Source organism: Fukomys damarensis, unplaced genomic scaffold, assembly GCF_012274545.1.
Source record: "Fukomys damarensis isolate Sample0158 unplaced genomic scaffold, DMR_v1.0_HiC HiC_scaffold_12, whole genome shotgun sequence".
Lineage (NCBI taxonomy): Eukaryota > Metazoa > Chordata > Mammalia > Rodentia > Bathyergidae > Fukomys > Fukomys damarensis.
In genome coordinates, this window is record NW_022900924.1 from 32202939 (window position 1) to 32217824 (window position 14886).

The 14886-nt window shown below is 37.4% G+C and overlaps 1 protein-coding gene across 6 annotated transcripts in view; it reads right to left on the bottom strand.

Annotated features, from left to right (window-relative positions):
• Positions 1–2671: 2671 nt before the first annotated feature.
• The window catches only part of Tnik (TRAF2 and NCK interacting kinase), a 367212-nt gene continuing 354997 nt past the window's right edge, over positions 2672–14886 (bottom strand). For all 6 annotated transcript variants that reach the window (XM_010632395.3, XM_010632394.3, XM_010632393.3 and 3 more), the window contains 5 exons: positions 12184–12284; positions 9861–10010; positions 8070–8229; positions 7693–7832; positions 2672–5544 (listed from right to left, as the gene is read on the bottom strand). In XM_010632395.3, the coding sequence (XP_010630697.1) occupies positions 5461–5544; positions 7693–7832; positions 8070–8229; positions 9861–10010; positions 12184–12284 (635 nt within the window). In that variant the 3' untranslated portion in view covers positions 2672–5460. The remainder of the gene's footprint in view (positions 5545–7692; positions 7833–8069; positions 8230–9860; positions 10011–12183; positions 12285–14886) is intronic.

Below are 14886 nucleotides of genomic sequence, written 5' to 3' on the forward strand. Positions count from 1 at the left end.
ATATACCAGGTATATCTATATTCAATTTCAGAAAATTTTTGACAAATTCAAACAGTTAGAAAATTAGTTTTGAAAATATAAACAATTACAGATATAGAAAAATGATAGTTTTCCCTTCTAATATTGTAAATTTGGCAACTTTCTACAGTTATGTTAACATTGCATAAAAGATAGCTAACATGTACACAAGTAGTTTAATGACATCCAGTTTTAAAATTCACCCAGGCTTTCCTCCTTTTTTTCCTAACTTAATATTTGAAATTTTGAATTGGGATAATTTCTGATAATTTTGGTGTCTTAAATCAGCCATAATAAGTATTACTGTTCTTTAACACTTATCCCAAGGGACGAGATAAGAAACAGGAGGACTGGGGTACAAATATTTGTTTTGTATAACTTGTGCTCCATGGATGGAAATGAAAAGTCACCTTTCCACCAGCATTTGCTGGGCCTCAGTGGTGTGGTACAACTTGGTGCTAATGAAAAATAAATCATCAAAACTGAACCTTTTCACGCAGAGTGAATTAGCTTGTAGATAAGTACACAAAGCCAAAACCCTGGAAGTTTTAGGAAATTTTTATTTTTAACTATATTTTCTATTTTCCTGCCAATATTTGTCATCATGTATGCAGGTACCAAGATTTTGATTTTGATTTAAAATAGCTGAAGGGCTGGAGATTTACCTTAGTGGTTCTGCTGCCTGCCATGCAAGCAGAAGGACCTGAGTTTGATCCCCAGTACCAAAAAAAAAAAAACCTCAAAACTTACTCAAGGTTTTTTGTTTAAAAAATACTTTTATGGTGCATTCTGGCCCTTTGTGGGATGGCATGTCTGGAAGAATAATGTTCAAAGCACAGATTATGATCTAATACTGTTTAGCTTTATGCAAATGGTTGTATGATTTAGTTATCTATGGAAAAATTCCCAGAACAATGATACCACATGGAAATCAAAACATGAGAAAACATTTAGTAGAAATGTTCAGACTGTCAGTTTTGAACCTTCAAATTCTTAAAAGGTTTTCTTCTTTGCTGAGGCTCCTGAGAAGAGATTGGTTTATACCCATTTTATTTGAGACTCAACGAAAGGCAGCTCATTTTAGGGTTATTGATATCATCAGTCAGGCCAAAGTACAATGATATTTATGAGAAATATTGGCAGATAAAACAAATTTGGGATTTTGGATTTTTGTGTTATAACTATGTAGACTTGGGGTCAGTTTTTGTTTGATGGAATGGTTTATTATTTTTGTTTGATTTGCTTAATTTAAGCTCTTGAAAAGTAAACTACAAAGTGACTAACAGTTTACAGAAACTGTTGAGATGGTCAGAATACAGTATGCACAGAAGGTCTGCTTGGTAGCATGCAGACTCAGAATTGTTACAACAGATTGTAGGTCTTCTCATGTGTTCCTGCAGAACATTAGTATTGACACTTAAGTTTGACCCATAACTGCATCTTCCTTTTAAAAAATAATGTAGCAATCTAACATTTCAAAGCAATCAACACAAATACAATGATGCCTGTTCAAGCAGACTTTCAAAGACAGAACACGCTAACACAAAGAGCTCTTCCATGTTTCAAGAATACATTGACAGGACCTGATAACACATAATAGGGAAAGCTTTTTATTTTTATTTTTTTAACTTCAAGGAATGTAAGGTCAGACGTCAGCCCTTTCTGACAGTGTACAAAACCAAATGGCTCTAGTCTGAATAGCACACTTCTTTCTAATCTACTGCACAAGGAGGACTAGAGACACCATTTACCAATAAGTCACAAGAGCAGACAGAAAACTGTTAGTAGGTCATGCCAACCAGGAATTAAGATGCTTTTTAAAAATGTGTGCTTGATGTAAGGTATATTAGGAATGCATCTTAGAAAGCAATATTGAAGTGTTAGAAAAATAGAGCCCTTGTCCTTGTGAGATTTCACCCAAACTTTAATCTACCTTGTTGAATGAATAGGTTCAGGTCTTCTTGAAACATTACTTAAAAGTTTCAAAGCTGGGCATGATGGTGCATGTCTGTAATCCCAGCACTTGGAAGATAGAAGCAGGAATATCCCTGTGAGTTCGAGGATAGCCTGCGCTAAATAGTGAGTTCCAGGTCAGCCTGAACTACTAAGCCAGACCTTGTCTCATCCCCCACCCCAAGAACATTTCCATGAAAAATAGTGAGATGTTTATGAATAGACTGACTCGATTTTATGTGAAATTATTTATATTGTGTATAGTGACAATGATCTGAATGAAACTGGGATGGGGAAGACTATAATTATATGAAGGGGCCTTATAGCTCATCCATTTCTACCACACACAGGATTCAGGAATTCAGGCTACAGCTCCCACAGCCAGCACCCCAGGAAGGCTGATCACCTGCCAGATTCTGGACAAAGACTGGTATGGATGGGCTCAATTAATTTTGGTGGATAATCATCAATTCAGTGCAACAAGAACTGACTGATTTAATAAAACTTACTTAGGGGGCTCGGCTTAGTATCTTCAGATTTTAGGAACAAAATCCCTTACAAGAAGATTAAAACTAGGTACTTTTATTAAGATACTATTAAGGGCCAGGGATTTAGCTCAGTGGTTCCACTGCCTGCCTTGCAAGCACAAGGACCCAAATTCGATCCCTGGTACCAAAAAAAAAAAAAAGAAAAGAAAAAAAAGACACTATTAAGATGAATGAAATAAACACCCCTCTGAAAGAAAAATTAAAGCCAACCAAAACACTGAGAACTGTGTGAGCCACAAGAATACACTATATTAGGGCTGGGGCCTGTCCAGATGGAGAATTATCTCTATCTGACGATACAAGCTTCAAGGAATTCTATAAATATGTCTTAAGGAGCAGATTTGTGCAGGACCCTTTTAAATTTGGTTTTGCCTTATAATCAGTGTAAACGACTTGTACAAAAATATAAAAGGCAGGGCTTGATGGTTAACGTCTGTGTTTTATTGTTGTTGGCACCAGAAAAGCTCATGTTCTATGTTATGCCACTGTACATACTGTAAACAAGACTGCATTAATATTGTTTTCTTATGATTTCTTGCTTCAATGAATCTAGATTTTAAAAAATACATTCACAAACTACCTTATGTTTGAACACAATGATTCCCTTTTATTTCTTAACTGTACCCAAAATTCCCACAATAAAAAATCATTTAAAGCTGTGTGTTTTGAACTTATCACTTAGAAATAAAAACAAAACAAAACATAAAAACAAAGATCAGTTTGCAACATAATTTAAAAAAGCATCTGGTTTAAAATACCACAGCAGCAATATAAAGAGCTGGTGGCAATCACATTTGGGGATGAGACCCAAATCAATATATTTTGTCCATATTAATATCCAATTACAGTAGTTGCTAAATTCAATCCAAAAAGTTATTGCTGAATTTGTTGCATGGAATTTCTGAAGATAGTATTGTTCAGCAGCATAATCACAGCGGTAAAAATGAGAACGGGAGCATTTCATTGTTTCTGAGAGCTAAAAGGGGCCATGATGAGGACATCTTGGTGATTGCCTGAAGATAATCCTCAATTATATTCCCGTGTTACCTGCTTAAAAAATAAATGAAAATGGCAACTTTTAGGGTGGGTGGGGCATAAATATCTAAACCAAAAATGAGAATATTTCCTTTTCCTTTCCCCCACTTGCCCAAACCAGATTGAAACGGCACCATTTTCCTAACGTGTGTTTCGTTCTCATTAATAGTACATCAGCTGCTCAAGTATTTAGGCAACATCAAAAGGATCACTTTTTTGGGGGAGGGGTTTCCATTTATAGTAATTGCTTTCTCCAAAAGAAGCCACATTAATTTTTGTTGGATCCCCCCACTAGTATTTTAAAGAACAATTTGGCCAACTACTGTTATGTTTTAAAAATATTAAATACACCTGAGATTGCCAGTTGAGCTCTCTATATGTCTCCTGGAGTTAACACTGCTGTGATGAACAGTGAAACGAAAATTAACAAAACGAGGTAGGTTAAAACAGGAAGCACAACACAGATATTGTTTTGCAACACCTTGATACCACAGGCGGCCATGCTTGTAGCTTTGGAAAAAAACCTCAGACAGTCACGTAAAAGTTCAAATCATTCGAGTAAGAGTTTATAAGGACACAAGTCAACCTGAACTAAATACATACATATCTCTGCACAAATGTTGTTTACTGTATGTTGGGTATTTTGGAGGAAGGTAAAGTGATTAGGGTCTCAAAATTTTGGCCAAAAGCCTTGTTTTCAAGTTCTCTAAAACCTGAGCCTGCTGCATCTGAGGCAGGCTCAGGACTCTAGTCCCTTCTCTCACCAACCCAGGGAAAACACAGGCAGCTCAAAAACATTTATTATTAATTGTTTTCAGTCACAGTTTTCATCTTGAGAAAGTGGCACCCTCACGAGAGAGTTGGGAATGTCCAGAGACTGAATATCATTCATTCCCCAAGGCCCAGAAAGAACTCAACAAAGTCTCAGTCTTAATGAAGCCCAAACCAAGTGACCTCTTAACTGGGAGGCTTTGTGCATTTAAAAAAGGATATATATATATACTTGTTTCCCAGAAGCTCTTCCTGTCTGACCCGTCTGTCGCCCCATCTTTTGCCCTGATTTGTTGCATAACAGCTGAGGGAAAGTTGCATTAGAGTCCCTCCTCAGTCGCTAGGCCCACTCAACTCAATGGCATTTCTATCCCATTCAACGTATTCCATTCTATAAAGGGCCACATGAAAATATGGCCTGTGAGAATCACAAAAGTGGTGGTTGATTTTATTAGACTAAGGCTAGTAGTTTAGCCATTTAAAATCTATTTCCCAAAAGAGGGGAAAACTAGTATTTTTCTTCTCTTTTAAAAACTCATTAGCCAGTTGCTGTCAAAAAGCAACCATTTGGGTTGGTGAAGGCAAGAGTTCTTAAATTATCCCCACTATGCAGTTTATGGTCTTCAGCGTAAGGAGATAAGGTACATTTATTGTGCTGTCTCTTACCGTTGGAAATGGGAAATTTTACAACATATTGTATACTTAAAACTAGCAGGCAGACAATTAAAAAGATTCATTTTTTCAGTATATATCTCTCCCATTCTTACAAAATAAGGGGTTAAAGGAAAAGGTAAAAAAATTCAAACGCCACCATAACACAGCTTAATCATAAGAGCACACAATATTTGTTTCTATCCCTAACTCCGAAGGGTACATGGTCCATCTTTGTCCACAAATAACTCAGCATCCTTGGGGGATCTCCTGGACATTCCTGCCACCTTTTTCTCTCCTTCGCAACCAGGCTGCAACACTGAAAGATGGACTCTTTTGGGAGGGGTGGAGGGAGAGGAAAAGGGGAAAGCGTATGTTCAACCAAGCCTTCTGATTCTGCCTCTAGACTGGCATAAGTCCACATGAGTTATGTTCTTTTACATTAGAAATAACGCCATGAAGACAAGTGCCAAGTGCTCTTCTGTTACCAGTTCATCATGGAATTTCTGTTGAGGGTCATGAAAAACACTTGGCTACTTCCTCCAGATCGCACGGATGCAAAAAATACCTGTTTGAAATTAAAAACAAGTTAGTTCAACTGTATGGTTTTTTCCCCTCTTTTCTTCAACTGTCCATCCATTTCCTTTCACATGTCCTATCTTTGCCATGTGTCAGCTCTTAAGACTCCCAATGGCTGGTGCTTATAAAGTGCCTTTGGAGACAGTGCATCCAATGTAAACACACCTGCCTGTATTGCTATGGTTGATATTATTAAATTTTTACAGTATTGGCCTCCAGGGACACTACAGGGGCTCTATCCTGATTGTGACATCCCTTTGGGTGCTCACATTTTAAAAGGGAGTTTCATGCTAGGACAGTGTGCTAGACTTCTGGCCTAGGGTACAACAACAAGTCCTTTGATGGTTTCTAGAAAGGCACAGAGGCTCCCCTTCTCTGCCTCAAAAACGACACAAATGCAGACCAGACTTAAGAGAATCCCTGCCAATTCCCAAATAAATGTAAATGGTTGTGGTCAGGTAGGGCAATAAGTGTTTAATGCCCATTCACTTTGGCACTTCAAGAGTTAACACTTCGTGTCTCTGCTGATGCTGGCATATGCTAGGCAGAATGAGATAGTGGCATTAATAAGTAGAACAATAGTCCATTAGGTCTGACTCTGTTAAATCACTTTATCAAGCAACAGAGAAGAGTGAGCAGGATTTGGGTTACTGCTTGCTTGAGTTGAATCTAAATGAACCACTGCCCCAGGAAATAAATGTTTTGGGCTGTGGCATAGCCCTTCAGTCAGCCAACACCTAACTTTGGTCAAGGCATTTGCTTTTGTCACCAGTATAAAGTCTCTTGCTATCTCATTTGCCCAACTTCTTTAGAAGAATGCTCTCTTCCAACAACTTCTTAAGAAGCCTGTAGAAATTCTTGTCATTCAACTAATGCTACATATGAAAGTAAAGCTACTTTTGGGTTCAAGGAATCAAAAATGGGAAAGGACAGAGAGGACCCAAGGAAAACCATAAGGTAGAAAAGAAAAGGCTGCTGTTTTCTCTGGTTGTGTGTCCTTAGCTCTAAACCTTGGGCCCCAGACACTGGTGTGGTCCCAGTCTACTCCTAAAGGTGTGGGCCTGGATGAACAGGCTGTTGGGGTGGGTCATCAGGGAACCAGAGTCTGGGTGTCTAAATCCAGATTACTCCTAGTCTTATCATCTCCAGAGACTGGGTGGGTGCTGGGTGGAGTCTTAATAGCTTAGGTCTGTTTCCCCATATGCTCTTAAGTCACTGGTACCATCACTGCCACCCACAGCTACTGTCCACCTATACCACACCAAGTCAGAGTAGCTGGCCAGAGTAAATCATGGTAGGCTAGGCCAACATCACAGTGTTGGATGAAGACCATTCTAGCCTCTGGGGAATCAGGGTGAGCAAAGAGATACAATAGTTCTACCCGTCATGCTATTTTCTCTGGGTGTTTATGTCTGATACTCTGGGGGACAGTATTTCTATTTTGGCCACAGCCACAAAGGATGAATTCACAAATGCAGTATAGTTTAGCTACTAAAAACTCTAGGGTTCTCTAGAGGGAAGACAAGGTAGAAGCCACACTGTTACAGAATACCCTTCAGAGGTGACTAGTCATGCTGTATGGACATGGCTGACTTCACTGGATAACAGTCCCCTTATGACATTTTAGAAGAAACATGGCTGGAATGACACAGGACATGGCACTAGTTGAGTTGGTGATTGTGTATTTCTCAAAGAATGGATGATGTTTTCTAAAAGTTTACATGGCAAATGTGTTATACTGATGGGTGAATATAATGTGAGGGTTTGATCCTGATAGCGACTTTGTGAAGAGTCTAAAAGTGGAAGTATAAAGTTGACCCACTGTGAGATAACAATGATAGACCAACTGCTCTAAGTGCTTAGGAGAATTTGGGGTGTCACTAAGTTATCATGAGGCCTACAGGCCACAAAAGTTGCTAAGATTTTACAAGAAATTTTTAGATGTTGTGTGTTTGTTTTGATATGTGAATAATATATTTTGAGTGTTCACATGAATCAAACCAAATAATGCCATTTCAAGATAATATTGTTTTACACAGATGTGATTCAAATCAGTATAGAGGAAAATGAAGGTTTCACAGGTACCTGGTGGTCTCTTAAAATGCAAACACTAATGCAAATGTTGAAACGGATTTACCTTATCATTTCTTTCACATAGAAACTTTAACCTTTGAGCTCGCTTATGCATAAATACTCCATCCAAATGTCCTGTTTCCACTGACCGGATCTCAATAGCTTTCTCGCCCCAGCCCATTATCTGATTGGAATGAATGTAAGCTGTCAAAAGGAATTTCCAAAACTGCATTAAAAACATTAGATGGGCAATAACTCACAGCATCTGTTCACATCTTAACCACAAAAATGACAAACAACTCGAGATTAACACACAAAGCAAGTCTTACAAGTGTTATTCACAGACTTTTTTGTGGACTCAAATGGTTGTTTCACATTTCTTGACTTTCGTTTCATTTGGGGGGTGTAACTGCTGAAGGAGATAAGGAATGGTTAACCTACCCACAGATGTGGGCATTTCTCCCCATTGGAGCACCACATCCTTAGTTATCCGGCCATAGGTGTTCACATACACCCCCTCATCCTCATAGCAAACGAGCATTTCCATTCCATCTGTTTTAGGCAAGATGACAATAGCATGAGGAGTGATGTTGCCCTGAATCTAGAAGACAAAGAAAGGCCAAGCATTATTTTAAAAATCGAGATGACACCTCAACTTTCATCTCTAAGAATTGCAACATTTTTTTCCCACTTTTACTCTAGAGATTGCATTTAGTTTAACTGTGGACCTATCAAATACCTTGATAAAAACAAATGTAGTTACTACATCAAGGGTCCAATTTATTTTTTTCTAAAACCAGTAATATACTATCTATGGAATACCGAGTTTGTGCCAAGCACTGGAGTCCAATTTATTTTTTTCTAAAACCAATAATATACTATCTATGGAATACCGAGTTTGTGCCAAGCACTGGGTCTTTTCCATATATACTTTTAGTCCTTAGTTCAGCTTCTCGTGGTACATAACCTTGTCTACAGATGAGGACACTTCATCTCAGAAGTTTTATATAATTTAATTGAAGCTGTACTTATATTTGGTAATAGAATTTGAGGACATGTTTTACTGATGTTGAAATCCACATGTTTTCTGTTAGAATTACTACTTCCAACAAAGATGAGGAGAATGCAAATCAGCTGAATGAGATGGAGAGCACTGAAATGAGGCCAACATGGAATTCTACCAAGCAGGCCATGAGTGTATAATACAGCCTGTTTATGAGTGCTTCAACAGTAGAATAATCCAAATTAATGGTTTGTTTAGGGGAAAACTGGAATTACCACTCATTAAAAAATCATACTATTGCAAGAAATGTAGATTGACTTGTCCTAGGCAGAGAGAGGTGGCACAGTTGTGATCCCCTGGTTGAGAATGTCCTGGAAGCCCAGTATGTGCTTGATAGGTAGGAAGGGGTTACTGAGGGTGCTCACAGAGATTTCCCACTGCTTCACTAAGAATGTAAGCATGATGAAAAGTGTAACGAGCAATGAATGAGATATGTATGTGTGCACGTGTGCATGTGTATGTGTGTGATATGCTAAAACAACTTTTTTCAAGTGATTGAATTTTTTGGGGGGTAAAGACTTCAAAGTCTCAGAATACCACTTAGCAATGGATTAAGCCTCTGACTTTCCGGATGTATTGTATACAATCCCAAAGCTGACAGTGATTACACATAGGACACATGGCTTATACTGACCAGTTCCAATGAATGCATCCACGCAGCATTTCCCAAAAGAGCATGTTTTAGGCAATGCATCAGTGTAGTAATTTGAATGTTATATTGTTAATAAGAAGAAACACAATTTTTAGAGCCCCGGGCCAAGTACTTTAGAATCATTATCTCATTTAATGCTGAGATAAACCTAGAGGATAGCGGGGGATAGCCTTTCTATCTGCATTTATACAAGCGAAAGGTGTGGGTTGGAAAGGCTGACCAATGTGCACATTATTATGAAATTATACATGCTATAGCCAGAGTATGAACTCCAGTGTATCTGACCCCTGTACACAATGCCTTCATACTGAAGATAGAAACTAAAAAACACATGTAAATATGTTAAATGTACGTTTTATTTCTTAAAGACCTTCTCAATTTAGTGAAGGCCCAAAGTCCATGTGCTGTACCAGTTAGTAAAAGCATGATTTCTACTAAAAATATGCAGAAACAAACTTTCTTCTACAGTCAGGCTATTATACAGAGAGCCCTTTACAGCCTGCTTCTAGGAACTTACATGAGAAGGTATGTAGATATCATAAGAGTTTCCTGAATCAACATCAATTACATGGAAACCAGTGTGTGAGCCAAAAATAACCTTTAACCTTTGACCTTCTTCCACAGTGAGGTCAACTAGTAGAGGCTTGTGCTGAAGATCTGCAAAAGACTATAAAAGTCACCCCGTTAGCATCCACCATACTTCTTGAAGAAGCTAATTTTTGCCATTTTTTCCAGTTGAAAAGCCAGAAAGTTTCAGTCCCAGTTTTAAATTTATTCATCTTCTGGCTCTAGGAGGAAGAGTCTAGCACGCATTGGTGCCCTTTTCTCCATTTTTGGTCCTGCAGGGCAGAGAAGGTGGTTTACAGATGCCAATTTGAGTGTCATTATATATTGAAACCTTGATGCCTGGGTCCTGCTGTTATTTCCTGTTTATTTCTGGCCTTTGCCCTCTGGAGAAGATCCAGTGACCTCTCTGGTCCCTCTCTTTCTTATGTGGTCCATCTGTGGTGGCTGCCTTTCAGAGATACCCTGGGGTTGGAAGACGTGACCTTCTCTGTGCTGAGCCTTTTTAGGATTAGTGAGCATGTTCTGGTAACAATTTCCTTCAGTGATTGAATGGGTATCAGAGTGGCACTCTTTCTAAAGTCAATGTTGAAATTTGAGATAGGTTTGGAAAGTAAGAGAAAATATCAGGGATGAAAGACAAGAAGACCCAAGGCTTGAAGTGGGCACTAAGATTTTACTAGAAAAGTAGTAAATAAGAGTTCTAGCCAAGTTTATCAAGGTTTTGTAATCTTGAATTCAGGGCCCAAGCCCAAACTAGCTGTCAAATGTTCCTCTAATGTGATTTAATAACACCTTTTTGGACTTTGAAACTTAGGGGAGGATTTGAGAAATCAAAACTTCCTTGGTCATGATACCACTATCACCTGTCACACCTTTCCCTCATCTTTTGCTAATGTCATTCTCGCAGCACAGATTTTGTCTCCCATCCTTGTCCTATGGAAAGGCTGGATCTCCTGATAGCTCCAGTCTTTCCCATTCAAGTTCTTGCCTTTTTCTTTCTTCTTTTGAGACTGGGGCTTCTCTGTTGAACAGAGTGTTTCGCAGCCTCTCATGGGCTTTGGCCAGTAACTTGATGGCAGTAACTTCTGGGTCAGAATGGGAATGAGAGCTTGACTGAAAAGCTTTTACAGAGAGAGATTTTGGCAGAACAGTAGCACCACATTAACTTTTGGGAGCCATTGCTAAAGGGTTATTAAGACCCTCGTGCATTTCAAAAATTGCTGTCCATAAAAGGAGGATCATAGAGGGGAGCCCATATCTGCTGATGAATCCATCTTTCTGAGCACACCACAAATGAGCTACCTGCTCTAAGCGAAAAAGAAGTGGGGTGATTCAGGCTCAAAGGCTAATGTCATGTTCCTAAGGCAGCTTCTTCTCTCACATGTGGCATATGTGGCAGGAAAGAATAAATGGAACCGAAGAGAGATGACATTCATAAAGGTGGGGAGAAAGAGTGAGGGCCATGAGCTATACAAAAAGAAAATGGAGGATAAATTGACTCTGGCTATAGAAAGGCTTTGTGTCTCAGAGCACACCAAGCTGCCTGAAAATACTGGTCCTTTAGACTCTTGGGTCAGCTTTCATGAGCTAGGATCGATGGAACTAGGATATCCCCATCTTACTTCTGTTGATTCATAGGAATTGTTCCAACTATGTCAAGTACAGATTCAGGGACCATGCAATAAATAAACAAACAAACCAAAAAATAAAAAAATAAAAAGGCAATCAAAATGGGAGAATGTAGAGAAAACTAGGTCATTTCTATAACCAAGCATAGTCAATAATCATTTCAGAGAAGACTTAATAGTGACAGGGATATACGGGCATCAGTTGAGTTCTAGAGATTTAATCCAGAAAGGTTCATGATAATTAGAGGAGTTGCAGACCCAGTTTAACTTTGAAATTCAGTGCTGCCATTTTGTGACAAAATATCAGACAGTATTCTAGGTAGCTTTACAACAAGTATTATTATATAATTAAAAAATTCATATTTTTCCTGGTAATTATATATTGAATGTGCCTTAAAGACAATGATTCATAGACTCCAAATAAAGGAGATCAAATATAAATTTGAAGTTGCCTGATTTTATAGCATCTTTTCTACTTAATTTTTAACCTTTGAAATAATAAACCCATCAATATCTTCACTTTTCAAATGGGTTTACTGATGACATATATAGTAAAATTGGTATTGATTTATATAGAAAACAGACCACTTGTGGAAACTGAAAATAAAAATTAAAAAAAAAAAAAGCAAGCATTTTCCTACTTACCTTAAATGCCATGAACTTATGATATGGTTTAGGAGCCCAAGCATATATCTCCACAGCATTCTTTAAGGCAATCACCAAGAATTTGATCCTTTCATATTTAACTGTAATATAAACATTATAGATTTAAAAAGTCATTGATTTATTCAATGTTTTTGTATTAATGAATTTATTATCCATAAGATGTAAGTATATACCTTTAGACACACCCCGTTCTTAAATGTCATGCTCCTGGTGTCGAGTTGTTTTTTTTTTTTTTTTAAATAAATACAAAGTTAACTTCTGTACTGGGCTGGCAGAATACATGGGGTATTTATTCATTTATTTATTTATTCATTTATTTATTTATTTATTTTTGTGCCAGGGATTGAACTCAGGACCTTACACTTGCGAGGCAGACATCGGAACCACTGAGCTAAATCCCCAGCTAGGGGTTTTTTAGCTTCATATTGGAAGTATTTTCTTCATCTAAAGATGTAGTTGTCTTTAACCACTAACTTTGGATATGAATATTCATTGTAATAAAGATCTGCATAATTTCCTACGTGTTATTTTGCCTGGCTTTTATGTACCCCCAAATGTTAAGTAGATGAGACATGGTATGGGGAGGTGTTAGAAAAATTTAGCAAATGGTAGAGACATAAAGGGAAATACTTGCTTATTATTAAAATGGGAATATAATTATTAAATGAAATAATTGTTTATGTTTGTAATTAGAGGCAGAACATTAGTAGCTCTGGGTTTTACCAGTGGCCTATTTTAAAGGGTTTTATATACTTTGACAATTTCTTTTATGGGTTAGGAAAATGGAATACTGTACTAAACATCTAAATTTCATGGGTAGAGACTTGGTAAAATGATTGCACACCTACTTCATTTTTGCCTTACAAAAAGTAGTATTGAAGAAATGCTTATTGAACAAATGAATAAAAAAAATAGATTCTACTCTCAAGTCCCTGAGTTGTTACAGTCCATGTGTGTCTGACACCACAATGACAAACATTTATAGTGATGACTTTGGCAGGTTACAGGATCCTTTAAATGCACTTTAGATTTCTCACTACTGAATGTGGACTTCAAATTTTTAAAAAATCTGTAATCTATAAATGATGCACATGCCAATCATTTTTCTTCATATAATATCCATACAAACAGGATACTGTATGTCGTAAAGGAATTGGGTAGAAAAAGTTTTAATATAATAATATATTAAATTTCTAGTTGTCTCCATGATTTTCAGGACAAATAAAAGACTATTCTTTCATAGCCTTGCCTAACACAGAGGAAAAGATTCATAATTACAGCTTAAATAGCCTTGAAAATAAAAGCTTATTTAAGTATACACAGGCTAAGAAAAATAAAATATCTTAAATGACTCATGGGTATATAATTTGATTTTTTTTATCCTTTCATTTTATTTTTTTGAAGTTTCATGGGAATTTGAGTTTACTGGAATGATCATGTTTTACAAGAAGACTTTGTATTTTCTTGGCTGGAATCTCACTAGGAAAGCAAGTGGAGAATGGAAGTGGTTCTTGTGACTGAGGCAAAAATGTTTTTGAAAATTAAGTTTGTCTCAATCATTAGAAAGATAATTATCAATTATTATTCTCTGATGGAATTGGCTTTGCGTGTGTGGATGTGTCAGCCTGGTAACCTCAGAAAAATGATTAGAAGGGCCGGAGATATAGATGAGCCAATGGAAGATTTGTAGGTTGAACAGAACTTCTGCAGCAAGAAAGGACATTCTGACATTTTATTATTTCCTGCAGTAAATGTGATTGCTCTGTATTCATACAATATTAGTTTATGTATAGAAAATTTAATCACAAGAAACATTTGGGCTAACAAATGCCAAGGAATAGAGGTAAAATTACCAAAGTAAATTCTACAAATTTTATTCAACAAATATTTAGAAGTGGCTTTAAAACTGTTTCTATAATAGCACTGAAATTGCATTGCTTTCCACAGGGGATTTAGCTCAGTGGCACCGTGTCTGCTTCACAAGCATGAGGTCCTGAGTTTGATCCTCAGTATTGGAAAAAAAATATGCATTGCTTTCATCTGAAAGGAACACCTGCTCTAAAATACAGAAACCTACTGTCTCCAAAAGAAGACCAATATGAATATGAATCAGAATTCTACCTGGAGTGGAAATAATGTGATGCACATTGGATACTTTGTCAAATAACTTGATAAAAGACAACAAAAGGCTGTCTTATTAGAAAAGTACCAAATAATTCTGCTTCCCAAACAAAAATGCATAATGGAGCAGCTAAGAATGGACCTCACCAGCTTGGTATGGAGAAATACTCCCCCATGTGGTTGTCTGTGAATGATGCTGTGTTCCTTGAAAGTGAATCCCTTTCACTAACTAGTCCTGTTTGGCTGGTTTCTCTGTGCCTGGTACTGTGCTAGGTGCCAGGCAGCAAGCAATACAGATCCGATTGTGGCAACACATACTTATAGACACTAATGTTTATTTTCTTCAAAAGCTGCTTTAAATGCATATTGATAAGCCCATTATGTTAAAAGGATAAAGGGATATAAAAAAACCCCAAATGAGGTGTAATTACTAAGCAGTGAAGGAGAGGGCATATCCTTTCATACACGAGAACCTTCAGCTCTCCAGTACCACACTTTCTTGTATTAAAATGTCTGGGAGGGTCATTTAGAATGAAATTAGAGGAAAGGGATGTGGGGATT